The sequence below is a fragment of the Hordeum vulgare genome, chromosome 7H, assembly GCF_904849725.1.
Source record: "Hordeum vulgare subsp. vulgare chromosome 7H, MorexV3_pseudomolecules_assembly, whole genome shotgun sequence".
NCBI classification, from domain to species: Eukaryota; Viridiplantae; Streptophyta; class Magnoliopsida; order Poales; family Poaceae; genus Hordeum; species Hordeum vulgare.
The window spans coordinates 619,149,113-619,168,226 of NC_058524.1; the positions used below are offsets into that span (position 1 = coordinate 619,149,113).

Consider the following 19,114-nt stretch of genomic DNA (forward strand, 5'->3'; position numbering starts at 1 on the left):
AGCAAAACAAACTGAACCGGAATCATAACCGAAGCTAAACTAGCACGTACCCTATCATTTTTGCACTTGACAAGCACCCATCCAGGGTGTTCCAGCGTTGTAGACACGCGGTGTACGACCTTCAGTGAACAGTTGTTGCACTTTATGACTGGCATCGGTGCGCCGACGAGCATATGGGCCAGCGTCGAGCCCGTACGACGGTCATTGGTGTATTTGCCGAATCGCCAATGGGGTTGATCCGAGTGGCTAGAGGCAGAGTCAGTACCTGCTTGCGGTCTAGGGGCGTTGCCAGGGCTATACGGACAGTTACCAGGCCACTCCATGTCACAACGCTGCCTCCAGTGGCCCGCCGCATGCAAATCCGGTTAGACCCGGTCCAAATCCGGCCACCGGTTGCACTGAAGGAGGGGCAGGGGTTGGACAGCTCGTGGTGTGGTGAAAACGTGGGTGAGAAAGCGGTTGTGCTCGGCAGCTACACGGCCGCGACGGAGGTGGCTGGTGACGAGAGGGGAGAGGGGTGGGGCATGCGGTCGGAGTTTAGGGGAGGGGGATAGAAAAAGGGAAGTGTGTGTCACCGACGGACGGGCCAGGGGTGGATAAGAGCACGCGTCGTGCCCGTCCGCGCTTGTTCGTTTCGTCGCAAATGCAACCCAAACTTGGGTCGGGAATGAGTCGAAAACGGACATTGATCCGTTTATTCCCACGCATTGGGCCATATATTGTGTCTGTTTATGAGAAACGAACGTCGACGAACAATTTGGATCGTGCATTGAACTTGCCCTTACCTACGAGTCGTACGCACGCAGTCCATCAACCAATTACCCCGGACCAATCATCCTGGATCTACGATAGTACGTAGGGCATGGTAACCCGTAAATTTCATGGACGGGTGAACCAGTCCGTGGACAGGGATGCGGAGACTGTCATTCAACGCTACCTGCATACAATTCAAAAACTTTGTGAATAAGTGAATAAAATTCTTGAAAACACTGATGGATTTCATACAAACTGAATGACATTTATGTAAACAAGACGATTTTTATTAGATTTCGGACATTTAGAACATAAAACCTGTTCTGACACGACCTTAAACCTATCCTACGGTGGCGTCCGGCAACCATTATCTTGTCGTTCTCCAACACATCCAACATATATCCACATATTCATATATCCAAATTTCAAAACTTCAAGATGAACTAGGGTTCACCTAGTGCAAAAAAACCATCAAAACTAGATCTATTTGACTAAAACTAGTTGGAGGGACCGAAAGTGCTTGCTTCTCTCTTCGTGGAAGCATCTCCGCAAGAATGAGGAACAAACAGAGAAGATCGAAGGGGGGAGCGGGGTGGAGAGGAAAGAGCCAACGCCCCTCTATGTTTCTTGGGTGGTAGGAGGAAGAAGGGGGGCTAGCTTGGTGGGTGGGACCTGTCAGCCGCCCCCTGCGGCCTTTAACTATTCAAACCCTATCTAAGGGGTGGATGGCGTTAGGGTATAGTAGCGTATCGTTAATGACCTCTACGGTAAACCTGACGAAATGGACGGGTGGGCCATTAAGGATGTTGGCGTGGATAAGTTCTCTATCCTCAGACGCCTCAGGGATGATAGGTAGTTATAACCTATCGCAATTTATCCGGCGATAGAAAAAAGGACTGAGAATGTTATTTTTTTTCAATTGGGGTCATATCGTGCTTATAACTTTCTAAAAGGATCAAAACATTGATTTATTTTGCTCGTAGTATCACCCTACCATGCATGGATCGTAGATGCCGAGTCACGAGACCAGCCTAGCCGCTGTTGTCCCCTCTCAACTCTCATTGCGTTAGCTATGTGCTGTTGATATTTTTGCTCTACTCTCCTTGAACCACACATTCCTATCGGCCCCCACACATCGGGCCATCGACCCGGCTTGGCGGCTGAAGACCGATCGGTCGTACGCACATATTCCACCATCCTAGTACCTCGGACCACTCATGCTGGATCTACGATAATAATACTAATACTCTATGCACATATACACTCATGGTTGTAAATTAACCTGTGGTTGGATGGTTAGGAGGACTGTGATATCTCCTGTCCACCAGAGTTCAAGTCCCAGACTTGCCTCATCGTAAACAGTTGTACGCCCGTGATTTCGTGGTAGTTCAGGTGAAGTGCCAAGTCACATGCAAACATGCATGGAACGACGTAGACACGACGGCACAACCTAGGACACTGGCGCCGCGCTGGTGAAACTGACATTGTCGCAAGGCCCACATGGCGCGTGGAAAACGGGCCGAAAGAACCCGGCTCCGTCGTTAAATACACAGCACACGGCAGCTCACTCTCTCTCTCTCTCACACACACACACACACTCACACAAGTCCGGCGAGCTTCTTTCTAATAGTTCGTCGTCCCCAGCAGCGCCGGCCATGGCCTCCTCCTGGTCGACCGGCCTCTTCGGCTGCTGCGACGACGTCAGCAGCTGTAAGCTTAGCTAACTCCCTATCTAGTCTAGACAAACACTGGAAAAACATACTACCTTTGGTTGGTTATTAACTTATTATGAACTTGTGCATGCATGTGTGCTGCAGGCTGCCGGAACCTCATGTGAGTTTCTCTTCTTCTTTCTCTGCGGCAAATTTTGTGTAAATTAGCGTCGACGGTCAAATGATCGAACCAACGAGCTCAGCTTGCTGTGTGCGCGGGACGGCGTACATGCTGCTGGCGTGGGTGGGTATGCTGCTACCGCTCCAGGATGCGGGAGCAGTACGGGCTCAAGGAGAAGCCCTGCGCCGACTGCTGCGTCCACTTCTTCTGCGATCCCTGCGCCATCTGCCAGGAGTACCGCGAGCTCAAGAGCCGTGGATTCGACATGAGCCTCGGTACGATCCTTGCCCAGCCTTGCTCTCATGACCTATGCCGGTCTAGTGGATCGATCGGCTCCTCCGTTTGCGTTTTAACTGACTAGATTCTTGCCTGTTTGTGCAGGGTGGCACGACAACATCGAGAGGATGGGGAAGAGCGCTCCCACCGCCGCGCCTCAGGCTTACCCGGGGATGACTCGCTAGCTGATCATGTGTCCGCATGCACCGATGTGTCCATGCATGCATAGTGTCAGCTTCCAGTTCCAGCTCAGGAAAAGACATGCCAGTCTACCACCAAGCTTCTACTTTCTGTATTGTGTTGTGTCGCGAGTTAGTTCATTTGATTGAGTTTGTCATCGTGTGTGTTCCTTTCTGTTGTTGCAACTAATTTTCCATCCTTCCATTCCCAACGTACCCATCTCTGATGGTGTTTACACATTTCAATAAGAGTCTACCTTGTTTATGTAGCATAATGCTTTCACTTTCATTTATTTATATATATAATTTTATTAACGGTGTCAAGTGTAAGTGTAATATGACAAATGTCGACAACTTCTATTCCGTCAATCGTTTTCTATCTGGATAATATGCCCCACCAATAAGTGAGGCCGATTTCTCGATAGGGAATATATTAATATCACAAATATATCAATTACACTTAGTCTTTGTACCAACAAAATGTTCAACTAGACATTGAGAGGATGCACATAACTAAAAAAAATCGCCACGGTGATCAGTCGCTCGGACCAGCATGACACTAACTACCACCAAAGATAGCACCCGGGCCACAAAAGGTGTCCCGCGAGGAGATTGATCTTATTCATCTCAATACTAATGAATAGCTTGCAGATATCTTCACAAAACCATTAGATGAAGCAAGTTAAGGCATGAGCTAAATATCATTGATTCGAGCAATGTGGATTGAAGTCGGACAGACCCAGGGACGGAGCCAGCATTCATGCATAGAGGGGGCAAATTTGTCATGGAGGGGGCAAAGTTCATATGAAGTGAAATTTTTTGGCTACAATAACCATAATCATAGTAGAAGAATCTATTTGTTAGGGGGATCTAGCCCCCCCTCTTCCCCTCCTAAATTCGTCCCTGGACAGACCCTACCACACTCATCATATTATCTTGTTTAGATGTAGGCATTGACATAGGGGGAGTGTTGTTCTCTCAATGAACTCTCTCTCTCCCCCTATTATGCATAAATCGATAAGTCTTCCACATTAGCCATTTTATGGTACTTGTGCTTCAAAGACGAGTTTTGATCATGGACCCAAGGTTAAAATCTTTATGGTACCATACCATTTGACTCAAACATAGGTGTCCTCGGCCACCGCTCTCTCCTAGTGAGGTATTTGCTAAAGTGCTCTTGGTCGGTTTGTATTTGTCTTTATACTTAACCTATCTTGCTCTTTTTGCTTAGGTCCTAGGTGAGTGTATCCTCCAAGTGTTGGTTTTTTGTGTTTGTCTTCTTGCAACCTTGGGCTTACCTCACCATATGTACTTAAAGGTAAGCCCGCGATGGAACGGGTACTTAAAGGTTTTTTTGTGTTTGTCTTCTTGCAACCTTGGGTTTTTTGTGTTTGTCTTCTTGCAACCTTCTTTCGAACAATATAACCACCCGCGATGGAACGGGTACTTAAAGGGCGCCGGGCCGAAAGGGTATTCAATTTCCCCCTCGTGCCCGACCTCCTCTACTGCCGTAGCTGCTGGCCGCCGTCACCATAGTCCAGGAATGCCCTCCAGCGCCTCAGATCTGCGGGTTTCTCTCGGATCCGCTCCACGGAGGTCCCCTCCTCTCCGATCTCTTCCCATGGACACCGGTAATTCCTCGTTCTCCTGTCCATTGGTTCCTCTCCTTGGATCCTCCATTGTTAGGAATTACTTGGTTTCCCGCATTTTTAGTCAAACGTTTGGGTGGAGGAGATCACTAGTATATCTCCTACTGATTGTGTATGTATTTCAAATATTGGTACTTGGTTCAAATCCGGATGTGCCAGTTCCCACCGATGTGGTATTGTGTGGAAGAGAGGTACAACCTCTTGCATTGTCGATAAAACCGCCGGAGCGGTACCACTGCTGGTTTGACCGGTTTAATCGGCTTCTCTAAATCTGTTACCACTGTTTTATCTTTTCCTCTTGGCAACTAATATATTCCTCTGTCTGCGTACAATCCCCTCATCTTTTATGGGTTTTCTTGTGTGCTTCTCGTGTGTGTTTGTAGGTGGCTCATATTCTCGCTTTCCCCCTCGTAAGAGTTCTAAGAAATGAGCTCGCAGAGGTCGGCTCACTTATGAGATAGAAGAAGAGGAAGTGGCGATTCCCACCAAGCCAACTCATCGTGAGAAGTCCTTCGCAGCCAAGCAAAATTCAACGGTTCCACTGCACAAATGGAAGCATATAGATTGGGAAATATTTCGCATTCAAACCCTATGAGGTACCCATTGCTCCTAGGTAGACCATCGCTCAATTCAGGAATGAGTTGCAAATGCGGATTGTGTACGAATTTTATGAGCACCACAAGAACAAGTACACCAAGCAACGGACTATATTCAGTAATGGAGAAACAATTTAGATTACTTTGGGGAGGCTTTGGCGCTGTGCGAGGAGTTTGACCTTATCAAGCTCATGACTATCAACTATACCTTTGACGTGCAGCTTGTTCACAAGTTCTATGCCACTGTCCACTTCGACACTGATGAGGCTCGTCATCTTTCCTTCATGTGCCTTGATGAATTCTTTCATGTTCCTTGGCGAGCTTTCTATAACGCTCTTGGCTATGATGATACCGGGCTCACCGGGAATGATGGCATCCGTCCTCATGACAGGGCTACCTCCATGGAGAAGGAGGAGCTTGCCCTTTTACATTCCCGAGAGTGGCATACTTGGAGTGTCCAAGGGTTTGCAGCAGGTCCATGATATCATGCACCATGTCTTTTGTAATCTTCTTCTGCCCAAGGTTGGGAATCAAGAAGAGATTCATGGTTATCTAGTCAATCTTCTTGTAGCTATGAAGACTGAAGCTGGCTCTAGTGCTACTTTTGATGTCTCCAAGTGGCTGTTGGAGGAGATGCTCAGCACAATCATTTTTAGGAAGGTTCCAACCTATGCTCCGTTTATCTTGTGTTTTTGAACTCAGTATGGGCAGTTCGCAGGCCTCGAGAGCCTCTCACTTCTCCACACAACCTCATCAAAGCATGAGACCAAGCAACTCTGGAAGAAGAAGCATACTTAGCCTCACTTTCCCTCTGACAACCATGTGGATGTTTTTGCCACTTCCAGCGACAGTGATTTTGAACTCCCTGTCGGGGCCAAGCCCTCTTGGGTCACTAAACTCGATCACCAACCAGGTAAAGAAGACCATCTGCCTGCAATCCCACATCCAGAACAAGCTCTATAAACCCATGTCAACGAGAAGCTTGCGAGGTGCAGGCAGATTCAGATAATGCGGGCTCTCCATCTTCAGGCTCGTAGTCGTTCTGAAAAGATCATCACTCCTGAGGAGAAATTGATCTACGAGCATAGCACTTGGACTGATGATGAGGCCTCGGGCCAGCATGCTACCTCCTCTGGCGCTGTTGCCGCGGCCACCACCTTTGATGCTGCTGCTGATGATGATATTATGGATGATGATGATGATGTTGAGGAGTCTGCTAGTGATGATTCAGAGGTGACCGAGGGGTCTGACGAGGTCTACTGAGCTCTGGGGCGTTAGCCTTTTTGGTGTCTTGATGCCAAAGGGTGTAGGATCCAAAGTATGTCTAGAGGGGGGGGGGGGGTGATTAGACTACTGGACCAAATAAAAACTAGTTTTACATGCATAGTGTCCATGCATCGATGTGTCCATGTATTGTATTGTCGTGAGTTAGTTCATTTGATTGAGTTTGTCATCGTGTGTGTGCCTTTTTGTTGTTGCAACTAGTTTTCCATCCTTCCATTCCCAACCCCATCTCTGATGGCGTTTACACATTTCAATAAGAGTCTACCTGGTTTTCACACCGTGGTGAATGTCCAAGTTCTGAGAACAATGCCTTCAACAAGATCATTGCCACACACAATCAATGAAGGCCACACCTTGAGTTTTCACCCACAGAATCAAGACTTGGTATAAACAGAAAAACATTTTCAGTGAAAAGAAGTTAATATAAGGAGTGGTCAATTAACTATCTGATGTTGAGTGAAAAAAGAATGTAAGAGTACATGGACATAAATGATGTGATCATATATTAACTCCCCAGCCAAATTACCTGCCAAGAAAAAAAATACTCCATTCATAAACAAATATAATAGCATTTAGATCACTAGTTTGGTGATCTAAACGCTCTTATATTTCTTCATGGAGGGAGTACTTGCCAACCGAATTAACCGACCGACCGAACGGTTGAGTGTACAAATACCAATACGTGTATAGACAGTGGGTGCACAAAGTGTGAATTAGCTCCATCATGTGACTAATGTACTAAGACGATTGTAAACTATCCAATCATCAATGTTGTGCAGATCTAAGCATTGGCTCTTTTTTGTATTTACGGCCTTAAGCGTATAAAAATAGGAAAATGATAAATTTCGAACATTCGGATTTTAAGCATGGCAATTCGAACGTTTTTCATCGCAACCTTACTTCATGTCAGGTTGGCAAACATGACAATTTTCTTAAAAGAAAGCAACTGGGACAAAGTTGCCATGTTTTAACAACTAAAGTTGTCCTCTTGCGTCAACTAAAGTTGCTATGAAAAAATGCTCCGGATGACATGCTTAGAATCCAAACGTCCGGGATTTACCAAGGTCCTAAAAATAATCCATGGTCCATCCCCCCCCCCTCTTGCTCGTCGTTCAATACAATTTATTTAAAGATTTCTCCGAAATCAGGAAAAAATTCTGAACTGGGTATGTTGTTGGGGTATTTTGAACCTGAATGACTGATTTGGAATATCAAGATCTACTTCATCTTGAAGATCTCTTCGAAACAAGACTAATGGTCAATACATTGTTGAAATTTGAAATAATCAGTTTTTCTAATTCAACTGAAACAATTGTAAAAAAACGAAGTCATGGTTTTATTCAAGGAGGATTCATAAAAGAATTTCAACGTGGATCACTCTGGTTTATGATTTCATGGAGAATAAAGTAGAGTTTCATAGTAATTCGAGTTCCACTCGGATGTCCGATAATAAAAATGAATAAGCCTATGTTCCCACGCAAAAAAAGCCTATGTGAAAGATGTGCTTAATGAGAAACACAGACAAAAACTATGTGAAAGTTGTTGAGAACCTGTATGACACATAATCGAATGGGAAGCTATGACAAACCTAAGAAAAACAATTTTCAACGTGTCAATGTTGATACATCCAAAACATATTGTCAATTTTAAAGCACAATGATGATTGTCATCACAATTTCATTATCTTTATTGGACCGGCCTACTAATAGTTGCCAAAAGTGCAGAGGCTCTTGATTTCTCAGTTATGTGTGTCGAAACTTCAATAAAAGTGGAGAGTTTCGATAGATGCTGCAATGAACTTTCTGGATAACTATCATACATGAGAGTTGTATTTTAATAGACACTCGCAACGAGCATGTTGATACAGGAGATTTGTATTTCGATATAACAAAACATCTAATTCCATGAAAAATGCATGACAAAGAGTTGTATTTTGATAGATGTTGCAATGAACTTTCCATATAACAATCACATAGGATGGGAGAGTTCAACTTTCTTCCTTGTTCCTTGCATGGCATAAGTTAAATAACAAGCATTATTTGGAAGCCACTCGTTCTGACTTTCTTCCTTGGTTACGACAACACATCCAATCTTGACTAACTAAAAAATATGAAAAATTGGAATCAAATTTGTTTTCCTGCAAAAAACGGAAATACTATTTCTAACAAATTAATAAAATGAGCCAAACAAAAATAAAATAAACATGGAATTCATGAGTCTATCAGAAATCCCTTGAAAGATGTTCCTTATGAAATAAATAATGTTTAGGAACAAATTTATTTAGTCATGTCAAATGTTCATGTATCAAAAAGACCATATAATTCATGACATTGTCAGGATCACTTCAAGTTTTCCCCTTACAATAGAAAACCTTTTAGGACAATTTTTTTTGGTTCACTTCAAACACTCGTCTATCTAGAAAATGGGTTCCAACGAAATTAATTACGTATACATGGAAACTGTGAAAATTAAGAAAATGAGGGCAATAAAATAAAAAGTGTGCTAACACTTTTGGAGGTGGTAAGAACCGAGTAGTAAGATACGAGCAAAAAACAATCTCTCCGATAGACATTGGATATATTAAACAGCCGCGTACTTGGATATATTAAAATAAAAAGTGTACTTCTTTTAGCACAATACTAGTAAAATGCCCGTGCGTTGCCACGAAAAAAAAACATAATCTTCAACGACGGTGACCACATTATGTTCACATATCATCGCTTCATTTAGAAATTTTGTGCATAAATGTAAGAAAATGTTTCTTCTTTTAAATTTATTCACAAGTTGAAGCAATCTTTACATTTTCAAAAAATATATATCATGGTTGTCAAAAATCTTGGTAACTGAAAGATTTATTCTGAATTTCAAGATTTTTTCTTAAAAACATACAGTAATAATCCGATCCATCCAACAGTTAATTCTTTAAAATTCACACATGTATATTGTCACAAAGACTTACAAGCATTAATGTTTAACTACATATATTAGATCTTTCGTGAACAATTTTACAAATATGGGAAGAATTTTAAAATTGAGAACATTTTTTACAATTTCCAAACATTTAGTAAAAATCGTGAATATTTTTTATATTTTGAACGGGTTTAAATATTTTCTTTTGAATTGGCGACCAATTCAAGAAAAGACGAACATAATTTTTGATGTTGGAGGATTTTATTGTAAATTCACAAACATTTTTTGAAACGCATGAAGTTTTTCTGAATAAACAAACATTTTTATAAATCAGTAATATATTTGTTAAATTCATGGACATCGTTTTGGAATTTGCAAAAAAAATATAAAAATCGGCGCTTTTTTTGAACCCTATTTTTAATTCAAAAGAAAAATTCTTCAGCATTTTAATTCCAAATTCCTATTTTTTAATATGCAAAAGTTTTTGTAATTATAAATTATTTAAATTATAAATAAAAAATGGAACGGAAAATTTTAAATAAAAAATAGAAAGTATCAAAACAGGCATTAACTATTTTTAAAATTTTAGGACATTTTTTAAATGCATTAACATATTTTGAATTAGAAATAATTTTGTTAAATTCCTTTAATAACTTTTAATACATGAAATTGTATTTGAGATCATGGACTTTTCTTATTGTACAAACATTTTTCTAAAATTGCAAACATTTTATTGTATATGCGAGCATTTTTCACAAAACTCCGAGCAGTTTTTGAAGTCACAAACATTTTAATTTTTTTAATATGTTGATTTATAATGTTCAGTTTATTATAATATTAAAGATTATTTGAAGTTATAAATTGTTTAAAATAAAGAAATAAAACAGAACTGAAAATAAATAAATAAAGGGAACTAAAAGCAGACGCCCGTGCATGGGCCGGCCCATATGGTGTGTTAGATATTCTCCCAGCATGCAGAGCGTAATATAGGAGGTTTTTACATGGGCCGGCCCAGTCCAAGATTTTTCGCTTTGTGAAATGTTTTTAATTACTTACCGGTGGCATGGTGGGTAATTTAGGCAAACTTTAGGGATAATTTTCAAGACAGACGACCAGAAACCGTACTTGCTTTATTATTAGGAAGAGATATTAGACAGGTGCTAAAATGACATTGGATATATTAAACAGCCGCGTACTTGGTAAAAACTATGAAACCAGACGTACGAGTCAAAAAAGGAAATCTCCGAGCAAGATAGTTATTTATTGTGACATAAAAAGCGTGTAGCCACGTAATTACTCAGAATTTTTCAACATAAATGTGCCAGGATAAATTATGCCTGGGAAAAATAGTCCAAGACTTAGAAAGTGCGACACGAGCAAAAAAGAGGTACTATGGATTTAAGGGTGCATGAAAAAAAGGGTGAGTAACAACCACCGAAGTCATAACACAAGAGAACAGATAACACTCACACGTGTGGGTGTTTGCAAACCATCCATACGCATGGATCTGCGTCCGTTTATAGTTGCACTAATCTTGGCAACTTTTGGCAGAATTTTTATGCCACGTGGGAAGGGGCTGATGTATGTGAGCGTTTATCAGTTTGCCCACACGCCTGTTTCGCGCACGCAGAGCTCGTGGTTGCCAACACGATGTGTGGTGGAACTGACGTCGCGCCAACACGCCCGCATGCCTGTCAGTTGCCATGTCTTGCCAGTGTTACATGACAACTGAGTGGAACTGACCGTGTCCGCATGCCTGTCAGTTGCCATGTCTTTCAAGTGTTACATGGCAACTGAGTTAAACTGGCCGTGTCCGCATGCCTGTCAGTTGCCATGTCTTCCCAGTGTTACATGACAACTGAGGACAACTGTCACGCGGGGGCGCGGGGACCGCGAGGTGGCAGGCCGGATGTGCGTGTCGCTAGGGCAGGAGGCCGAACGTGCGGGTGTTAGCTATTTTGCCCATACGCACGCGTGCGGATGTTTCCCTTACACACCACATGAGACATGTGGGCAAGACCCCTTAACACCAACACGTGTGGACGTTATCGTCACCCTAAAACAAAGTCTGAAATACAACTTTCTATAGCAAAATAATATCTATCAATTTTAAAAAGTACTCCAATTTTTTTAGAAAAGTGGAATATAGCGATACATAAAAGGTACAAAAAAGTCAGTGAAAAAGTGGAATATAAAGATGCATAAAAGGTACGAAAAAATGTCTAAACAAGATTGGTGGGGAAAAAGACCGACAGAATCTGTAAAAGGTGAGAAAATGCTGTCTCAATGTGAAAAAGTTATTGCACGATGTTTTTTGTTTTGGGGGGTTAACGCACTATGTTCTGATTGGCTGAAGGAGCTGAACTCATGTGGAAAGCAAACTGTCAGTGTTGAACGCCATAAAGGGACGTGTGGATGAAAACTCTATGCATGACTGCTGCTTCTTCAGGTAATTATCTCTAAACTCTAATTATAGAGAACAGATGTATAAATAGTGGCACACAAAACAAACCATTCTAAAGATATACTCTCTCCGTTTTTAAATATAAGACTTTTTAGAGATTTCACTGTAGACTACATACGGAACGAAATGAATGAATCTATACTCTAAAATATGTAATATATACATTCATATATAGTTCATATTAAAATCTTTAAAATGTCTTATATTTAGGAACAGAGGGAGTATCCAGTTGGGGTTCAGTTTCACAGTTGCCGCCAAGAGAATTCAAATGAATCGCAAAAGGGGAAAATATCATCAGAAGTTCATGTCAAATATTTAAAAAATTGGCAGCGGTGAACTAAAAACTCAATGAGGTAGTGTTTGAGAGAGGGGTGGGGGCTAGTAAGAAGCATGGCATGTCATGGCCGAGTACGAGGGAAAAATCAACAGCTTCATATATAATGGTCAATAACTGACATGTATGTATTTGAAAGAACAGACTGAAGTCTCTAGCCTCGCTGCAGAGCTGTATTATTCCTAGTGCTAAGTATAAGGGGCAATCAACAGCTTCAGATATACTCCGTATATGATGGTCACCAAATACCAGCGCATGCATGTACAAGTCAAAAAAAAAAGTAGTAGTAGTGTTATTCATACAGTCATACAAGGACTGACAGATATGGATGCCACAAATTGAGTTAATAAATTACCACTTCTGGACATAAGCATCCAAGAAATACTGACATAATTTTGAGCCAAAAAAAAGGATAATAAGACAATAGTAATATAGCAGCCCGTAGGTAAAAAGAAGTGCAAAAATACAAGTACTGAATATCAAACAAGAACGCTTTCTGGGGATAAAACAACAGCGTGTGACGCACTTTCTGATTGCGGATTCAACTTGGCAACAATTTGCTGTGGGTGTCTCATCTCGGCAAACCACAGATCACCATGGCAGCAACAAGTCAACAGTTACTGATGGCAGGAACCAAATCGCAAAAGGGCACTCTTTTCCGTTCGTCTATATGTGCTGGAAAAATTCTGCAAAGAAGGCCTTACACAATCAACACCATAAGAAATCCAAATACACATTGATGGGGCTTGTGTTTTCTTTTTCATCGAAATAAATCCAAGGGGGTACAATATCACCAACCTTTTCAGTATTTCAACCTTCACATACATATTTCCATGTCTTCGGCTTCAGCAGCATAGGCTCCCTGCACAGATTATTGATGTTTATTGATGTCAAAACTCACACTTAGAGCAACATCACTGAAGAAAGAAATGACGAGTTTAGGTTACAAGGACATTTGATTTGCAACACTTTTCAGTTGTACCACTAGTGATGCTATTATTATTATCTAACTACTCGTGCATTCAATACTCATTACTAAGTAACAGAGAAGGTAATTTGACGCGTACTTACTTCCATAATGATGGGAATCTATGGTTTCACTCTGGATGCTGCCCAGTCGTTGCTGCAGGCTTACAGGGAGCGTCTTCATGCCAGGGCAGCCTATAATGATAATACTTTGGAGAGATGAGTATGCCTCCGACCAATCCGGTAGAGATAACAGGGTACTGCATTCATATAGGCTGAGGAGTGCCAACGATGGGAGATCTCCCGAGCGAGATTCCAGAGACGTCAAACGAGTGCAGGAAGTAACTTCTAGTTCCTTAAGGGATTGAGGAAGATGGAGGACCCTTGTTAAGCCATGACAATACGATACTTTTAAGTTTTCTAAATGCTCAGCCACCGCTCCGGGTGAGGATGATGCCGACACCTCTGGTATACTATATGGCCCTTGACGAGTCGACGACGCTGACTGTCCCTGCTGCAGGCTCATACTGGATATGGACTCAAGCTGTCTGCAATAGGAAATGTGCATTGTTCTGAGAGATGCAGGGATACTGAAAACCGTAACTAAACCATTACAATTCCTTATTTCCAGAAACTCTAATTGTGGTAGGAGCTGCCTAGTTTCTGATGATGTTGATGGCTCGGCAGGAGGATGTGCATATCCAGTCAGATTCTTGCAACTCACAATAAGAAGCCTCCTCAAGGATTCCAATCCTTGGAACTCTTTTTCTGGCCAGTGAACGAGCGCGTCAGAACTGTGAATTGACAACTCCTCAAGGTGTACAAAACACGCACACAGATCTGTTACACCTGTATTGAATTTTATTAACTTCATAACTGTCAGAGGGAAATCATGACCATTCCATTTTTCCTTGCCGTCCAGCACTTCCCTTAAACCATGCTCAGCTGCTGCCGGGGTTGTTTCTGCATTGTCTTCAAGGATATGCAGTTCCAGATCGCTGAATGAAGTCATAGATCTAGCTACCCACGTGTACATCTCTGCCTCACGTGCTTCCATGCATAATAGACTGAGTTGTGGTGATTTAGCTGTAGTTGTCAACTCTGGACATCTCTCAATAAAAACCTTCTGGAGGTGAGGGAAGGTCGGTTGTCCTGGCAATGCTGTCAACTTTTTACAGTCCGTAATACACAACTTCTGAAGCAGCGGGAACATTACCTCTTCTCCTTGCATCACATCACTATCTATTTCCGACCATCTCTCCAAACATACAAGACCTTGTAGAGTAAGCTCCTTCAAATTTTGAAATGCGAAGGATGTATTATGGCTGAACAGCCATTGCAGTTTTTTACAATCAACAAGATGGATCTCAACAAAGTTTTGTAACATGGCCATCCATGTTGGGAAGGTGGTGGCTCCATAGGACTGTATCCTTATAGCATGCAGCCCATCATGAGGTTTGAGATTCTCCAGCAGTACTCTTGCATCCTTCCCTCCACCGGACCATCTTAATGTCAATTCTCTTAGTTCCTTCTTGTTCACGAGGTTTGCCCCTGTCGCATCTTCTTGCGTCACGTTCTCTAGATTACGTAGCTCTAGTTGACCGCCAAGGTTTAAATTCCCAATCTCTCCAACATTGCTGCAATTTTAACCACTACCTGCTACAAAACATGTAAGTGTCTGAAGGGATGTAAGTTTTCCGAGGTCTCTAGGCATGCTCTTCAGCCCTGGACAACCATGAGTGTAAAGGTGACGGAGGGCAGTCATGTACTTCAGTAGTTTTGGAAGACTACTGAGATATTTGCAGCCAGAGAGGTTCAGCGTTTGTAGGTTGTACATAATACTCATATCTCCAGGAAGTTCGTTCATGTCACTTCTTGAGAGATCTAGGTACCTCAGATGATGTAGATGCATTGGTTTCAGCGGAAATGATCCTCCTTGTGAATAGAGCTGTAATGCGTTCAAAGAGCTGTATTTTGAAAGATGCTGCGGCCGAATATGCGTTCGTCTATCACATAGAATTGTTTGGATAGCTGGAGAGTAGTTCTCTGGAAAACCATAAAAAGTTTGTCTTGGGCTGTTGCATGACAAAAATACATGCCGAACATTGTCTGGAAGGTAATCAGTCTGGCTTGGTTCCTCAGTTCGTAAGGCACACTCCTTTTGCATTACAGACAGTGCAACATCATGCATAAGATCATGGATTTTACATGTAGTTCTGGAATAACATGACCCATCGTATTTAATTTCATCAACTGTGGCTTGGACTTGCTTCACATGCTGAAAGAATGACCTTGAGGTCAGCTCCTTGAAAACGTGTTTCCCAATGGTTTCAAGACGAACTTGCCTTTCTTCAATAATAAAGCCATGTGCAATTTATAGTTGGATCAGCTTGTCCACATCAATCTCGTAATCTTTGGGAAATATGGCACAATAAGCAAAGCATTGCTTCATATGTGACGGCAAGTCATTGTAACTAAGATTGAGTATTGGTAAAATTCCAGTCTCCTCGGTGCAAATGCTACTTCTGATTGATATGGCTTTCCATTCTTCCTCACTGGTCTTGGTACGCAGTACAGAGCCCAGTGCTGTTGCAGCTAAAGGAGAGCCAACACATCTCTTCACAATCTCACCAACCATATTCACCAAAGCGATAGGCCTGTCTTCTTTCCTCTGAAAACAACTAAATGCTCTTGTTTCAATGATTTCCTTTATATGTATTTTTCTTCCAAAGCTTTGAGATTATAAGGTTCAACAGTGCCCATTATTTCAGCCACTCCTTCATCACGAGTAGTTGTCAATACCACGCTACCCATGCCACCATGTTCAAGGCGGGCCTTGAGCTTTTCCCATTTATGAACCTCTCTTGTCCAGACATCATCCAATACAAGGAGGTACCTATGCCCACTCACAACATTTTGAAGGATATCCAGGGGTGTCTTCTTCTTGGAAGCTGCCGCTTCTGTACCATCATTCTTCTTCTTTGAATCAAGTGCTTCTGTACCATCATCTTTCTTTCCAGGAGCTGCATCAACTATACTTTTAGCCAGAGAATCGACATCAAAGACGTCAGAGACACACACCCATAGCAGCATATTGAAATGCTTCTGTATTTCAGGGTCATTGTAAACAAGTTGTGCTAACGTGGTCTTGCCCAGACCCCCCATTCCAACGATGGGAACAACTGTGAGATTTGCATTATTGGCTTGACCAACTATGATATCAACAATATTCTTGTTATCAATCTCCCTCGATCTGCTGGTGATGTTCTTCATATCAAAGATATCATTATCCATCTCCCGCCATTGGTTGGTTACCGGCTGCACTTGCTGATTTTGAAATCCAAAGGTATTCATTTCAGTCATAAGGGACTCAATGTCCCGAACAATCTTGCGGAGCTTTCTTCCCATCCTGTTACGGAATACAAAACGGTTGTGCGTGGGAAAGAGTTTTACCACATGGAAGCCAAGCTCCCTGTAGTGCCCCTTCCTTTTTGCTTCGCGACGAAGCGCCTCATACTTGAACTCATCAAAGACTTCATTGGCCTCATAAGCCACCTTCTTTGTGGCCTCCAACCATGTTGCCACCCCTGCTCTGCGGGCTGCCGCCTTCTCGGCGTCGGTGATGATGTCCAGGATGAGCAGCAGTTTGCGCTTCAAGATAGCATGCTGCTCCTCCATGCCCTTCATCTCCTTGTACTGGCCGAGGAGGTCGCTGGACACCTTCTTCTTCAAAATGGAGAGCAATGGTCCGACCACCATGGTGGCCACCAGCTCCGCCATGGGAGCTCAGCTGATGAGAGAAGCACAGGCGTAGTGAAAGGTGGAGAAGAAATGGTGTGAGCAAGATGCGCTTGCTTGCTTCCTTTCTTGTGAGGAAAGTGGAAGCAAATGCTGGTACTGACCCTTAGTAGGAAAGCAAGCGCGTCCACTACCATAACACAGAAACGACGGAGCGCACTCATACGCCTGTGGTCGATGATAAAACAACACCACTTTCACACAGCTTTATCTGAATTTTTAACGGTTCAGAACACGGTGTCTGATGTTTTATTATGTCTCCTCGTCTGCACCATTGTTCCCGTTGGTACGGCTTTCCAGTAGGCATAACATGTCTGCACGTTCCTCGAAAGTATACACCACGCACCACCCACTCCTGCTCCCAAATGCATAGCTTTTCTTACATTAAATCTCCCATGGCTCATGTTCTACTATATTCCTTCATGTGACCATGTCAGAAGAAAACATTTGGTTCTCCTACATGACCAATTTCTGGTGACAGTATTAGGCACCATTTTACGACTTACCTAAAAAAAATGCAGTATACAACCTGTACAAAATACAATACAGAAAAATATGTAGCAGAAAATGCAGTGGAGGTAAAATACGCAATAGAAAGTTGCCAAAAAATGCAGTAGCCAGCTGCTAGAATATACTAGTAAAATAGATAAAAACATAGACCATTTGTGACTGTTTGTGATGTGAGAGTGTGGTGTCTTAGCAAGGTGGCAACTATAAGTAGAACACGGTACTCCCTCGGTCCGATAATATAAAAGCGTTTTAGACACTAAACTACCTACTTCAATCGGGATCTAAACCCCTAGTCTATTTCCTAAATTAAACCTACCTACTTAGAGCATCTCTAACAGCCGCGCAAAAAGGCGCGCGCGCTAAACCGGCAGTTTACCGCGCGCGGGACGCGCGAAAAGGCGGCAGCCCGCGCGCCCATAAAAGGCAGCGCGCTGCCTTGCCTCTCGCGCCGCGTTCTCTCTCCCTCTGCCTATCTATGTTTTTTTGTTTTCGAACTATTTAGCACCGAACTATCTATCTACGTTTTCGAACTACCTATCTAGTTGCAATCTATGTAAAATAACTTTGTATCTTTTTATTTAATGCAATCTATTTATTAAAAAATGTTGTGCGCGCGCTGCATTTTTGGGCACTGCTGGAGCGGCGCGCGCTGCATTATAGCGCGGCTGTTGGAGCCCGCGTCTATCCTCGCGCTAAACCAGCCGAAGCGTGCGCGGCAAACGCCTTTTTTGAACGCGGCGCATAGCGCGGCTGTTGGAGATGCTTTTAAGCCCTGAGTAACCAAAATGGTTCATCAATGTTACAGTAATATGTACTACTTTTCCGAGAAGAAGGTTCCGGGACCAGCTCTTTAGGTTCAGTGTTCTTACCTGAATCTGAGCCGCCGGCAGCTCATCGATCAAAGGCTCCCCGTTCCGTCCGTCGGTGCTCCTCTCCGGATGGTTGTTAAGCGAAGAGAAAAGAGGGCGGTGGCGCCGGACGACGACGGCAGCTTACGCGGCGCCATGGCCTCCTCCGACGTGGCCTGGCCCTGAGACCTTGTGGATTCTCGCCCGCCGCATCGTCTCCTTACCGCTCCGCCGCCAACCTCCAAGGGTCCCAGCGTGATTGCTCACTCCTCAGCCCCATGGTAACTTAAAACCCCGCGCAAGAATGGGATGGGGAAGAAAGAAACCGCTTCAAGGAAGAACGGCGGAGGCGGAGGCGGGGGCGGAGGCGGAGGGGGTGATTCTGGGCGCACGCTTCAACGGAAGGAGGTATGGTGGCGGCAGCGGGAGAGGATTTTGACCGGCGTTTCTCTCGAATTTGGGGATTCTGACGGCGCGCGGCGAGGTTTTCTTCCCTATGGAACCGGCGGCGAGGTTAGTGTAGAATGCTCATCGAGTGCACAAGGTGGGCCGGCCCATCAAATAATCGCTAGCTGCCTTTTTGTTTTGTTTTTCAAAGGTTTCCCGTAGCATTTGTTTATAGTCGAACGTACGCTCTAAACAGTTCATAAATTAAAAGGTTCGAAAATTTTAAAAATAAATTAAGAGTTCATGAATTCAAAAAAAAACTCGTGA

At 43.0% G+C, this 19,114-nt stretch overlaps 1 protein-coding gene and 1 pseudogene across 1 annotated transcript; one reads left to right on the forward strand and one right to left on the reverse strand.

Moving 5' to 3' along the window:
- The first annotated feature begins 227 nt into the window (after window positions 1-227).
- LOC123409564 (protein PLANT CADMIUM RESISTANCE 9-like) lies at window positions 228-3,253 on the forward strand. Its single transcript, XM_045102430.1, has 6 exons — window positions 228-491; window positions 2,054-2,107; window positions 2,384-2,463; window positions 2,571-2,586; window positions 2,669-2,861; window positions 2,968-3,253. Exons 1-6 carry the CDS (start codon window positions 228-230, stop codon window positions 3,045-3,047), a joined length of 687 nt encoding a protein of 228 aa, XP_044958365.1. The 3' UTR covers window positions 3,048-3,253.
- A 9,290-nt stretch (window positions 3,254-12,543) lies between these two features.
- Window positions 12,544-17,869, reverse strand: LOC123413312 (annotated as a pseudogene).
- Window positions 17,870-19,114: the final 1,245 nt, after the last annotated feature.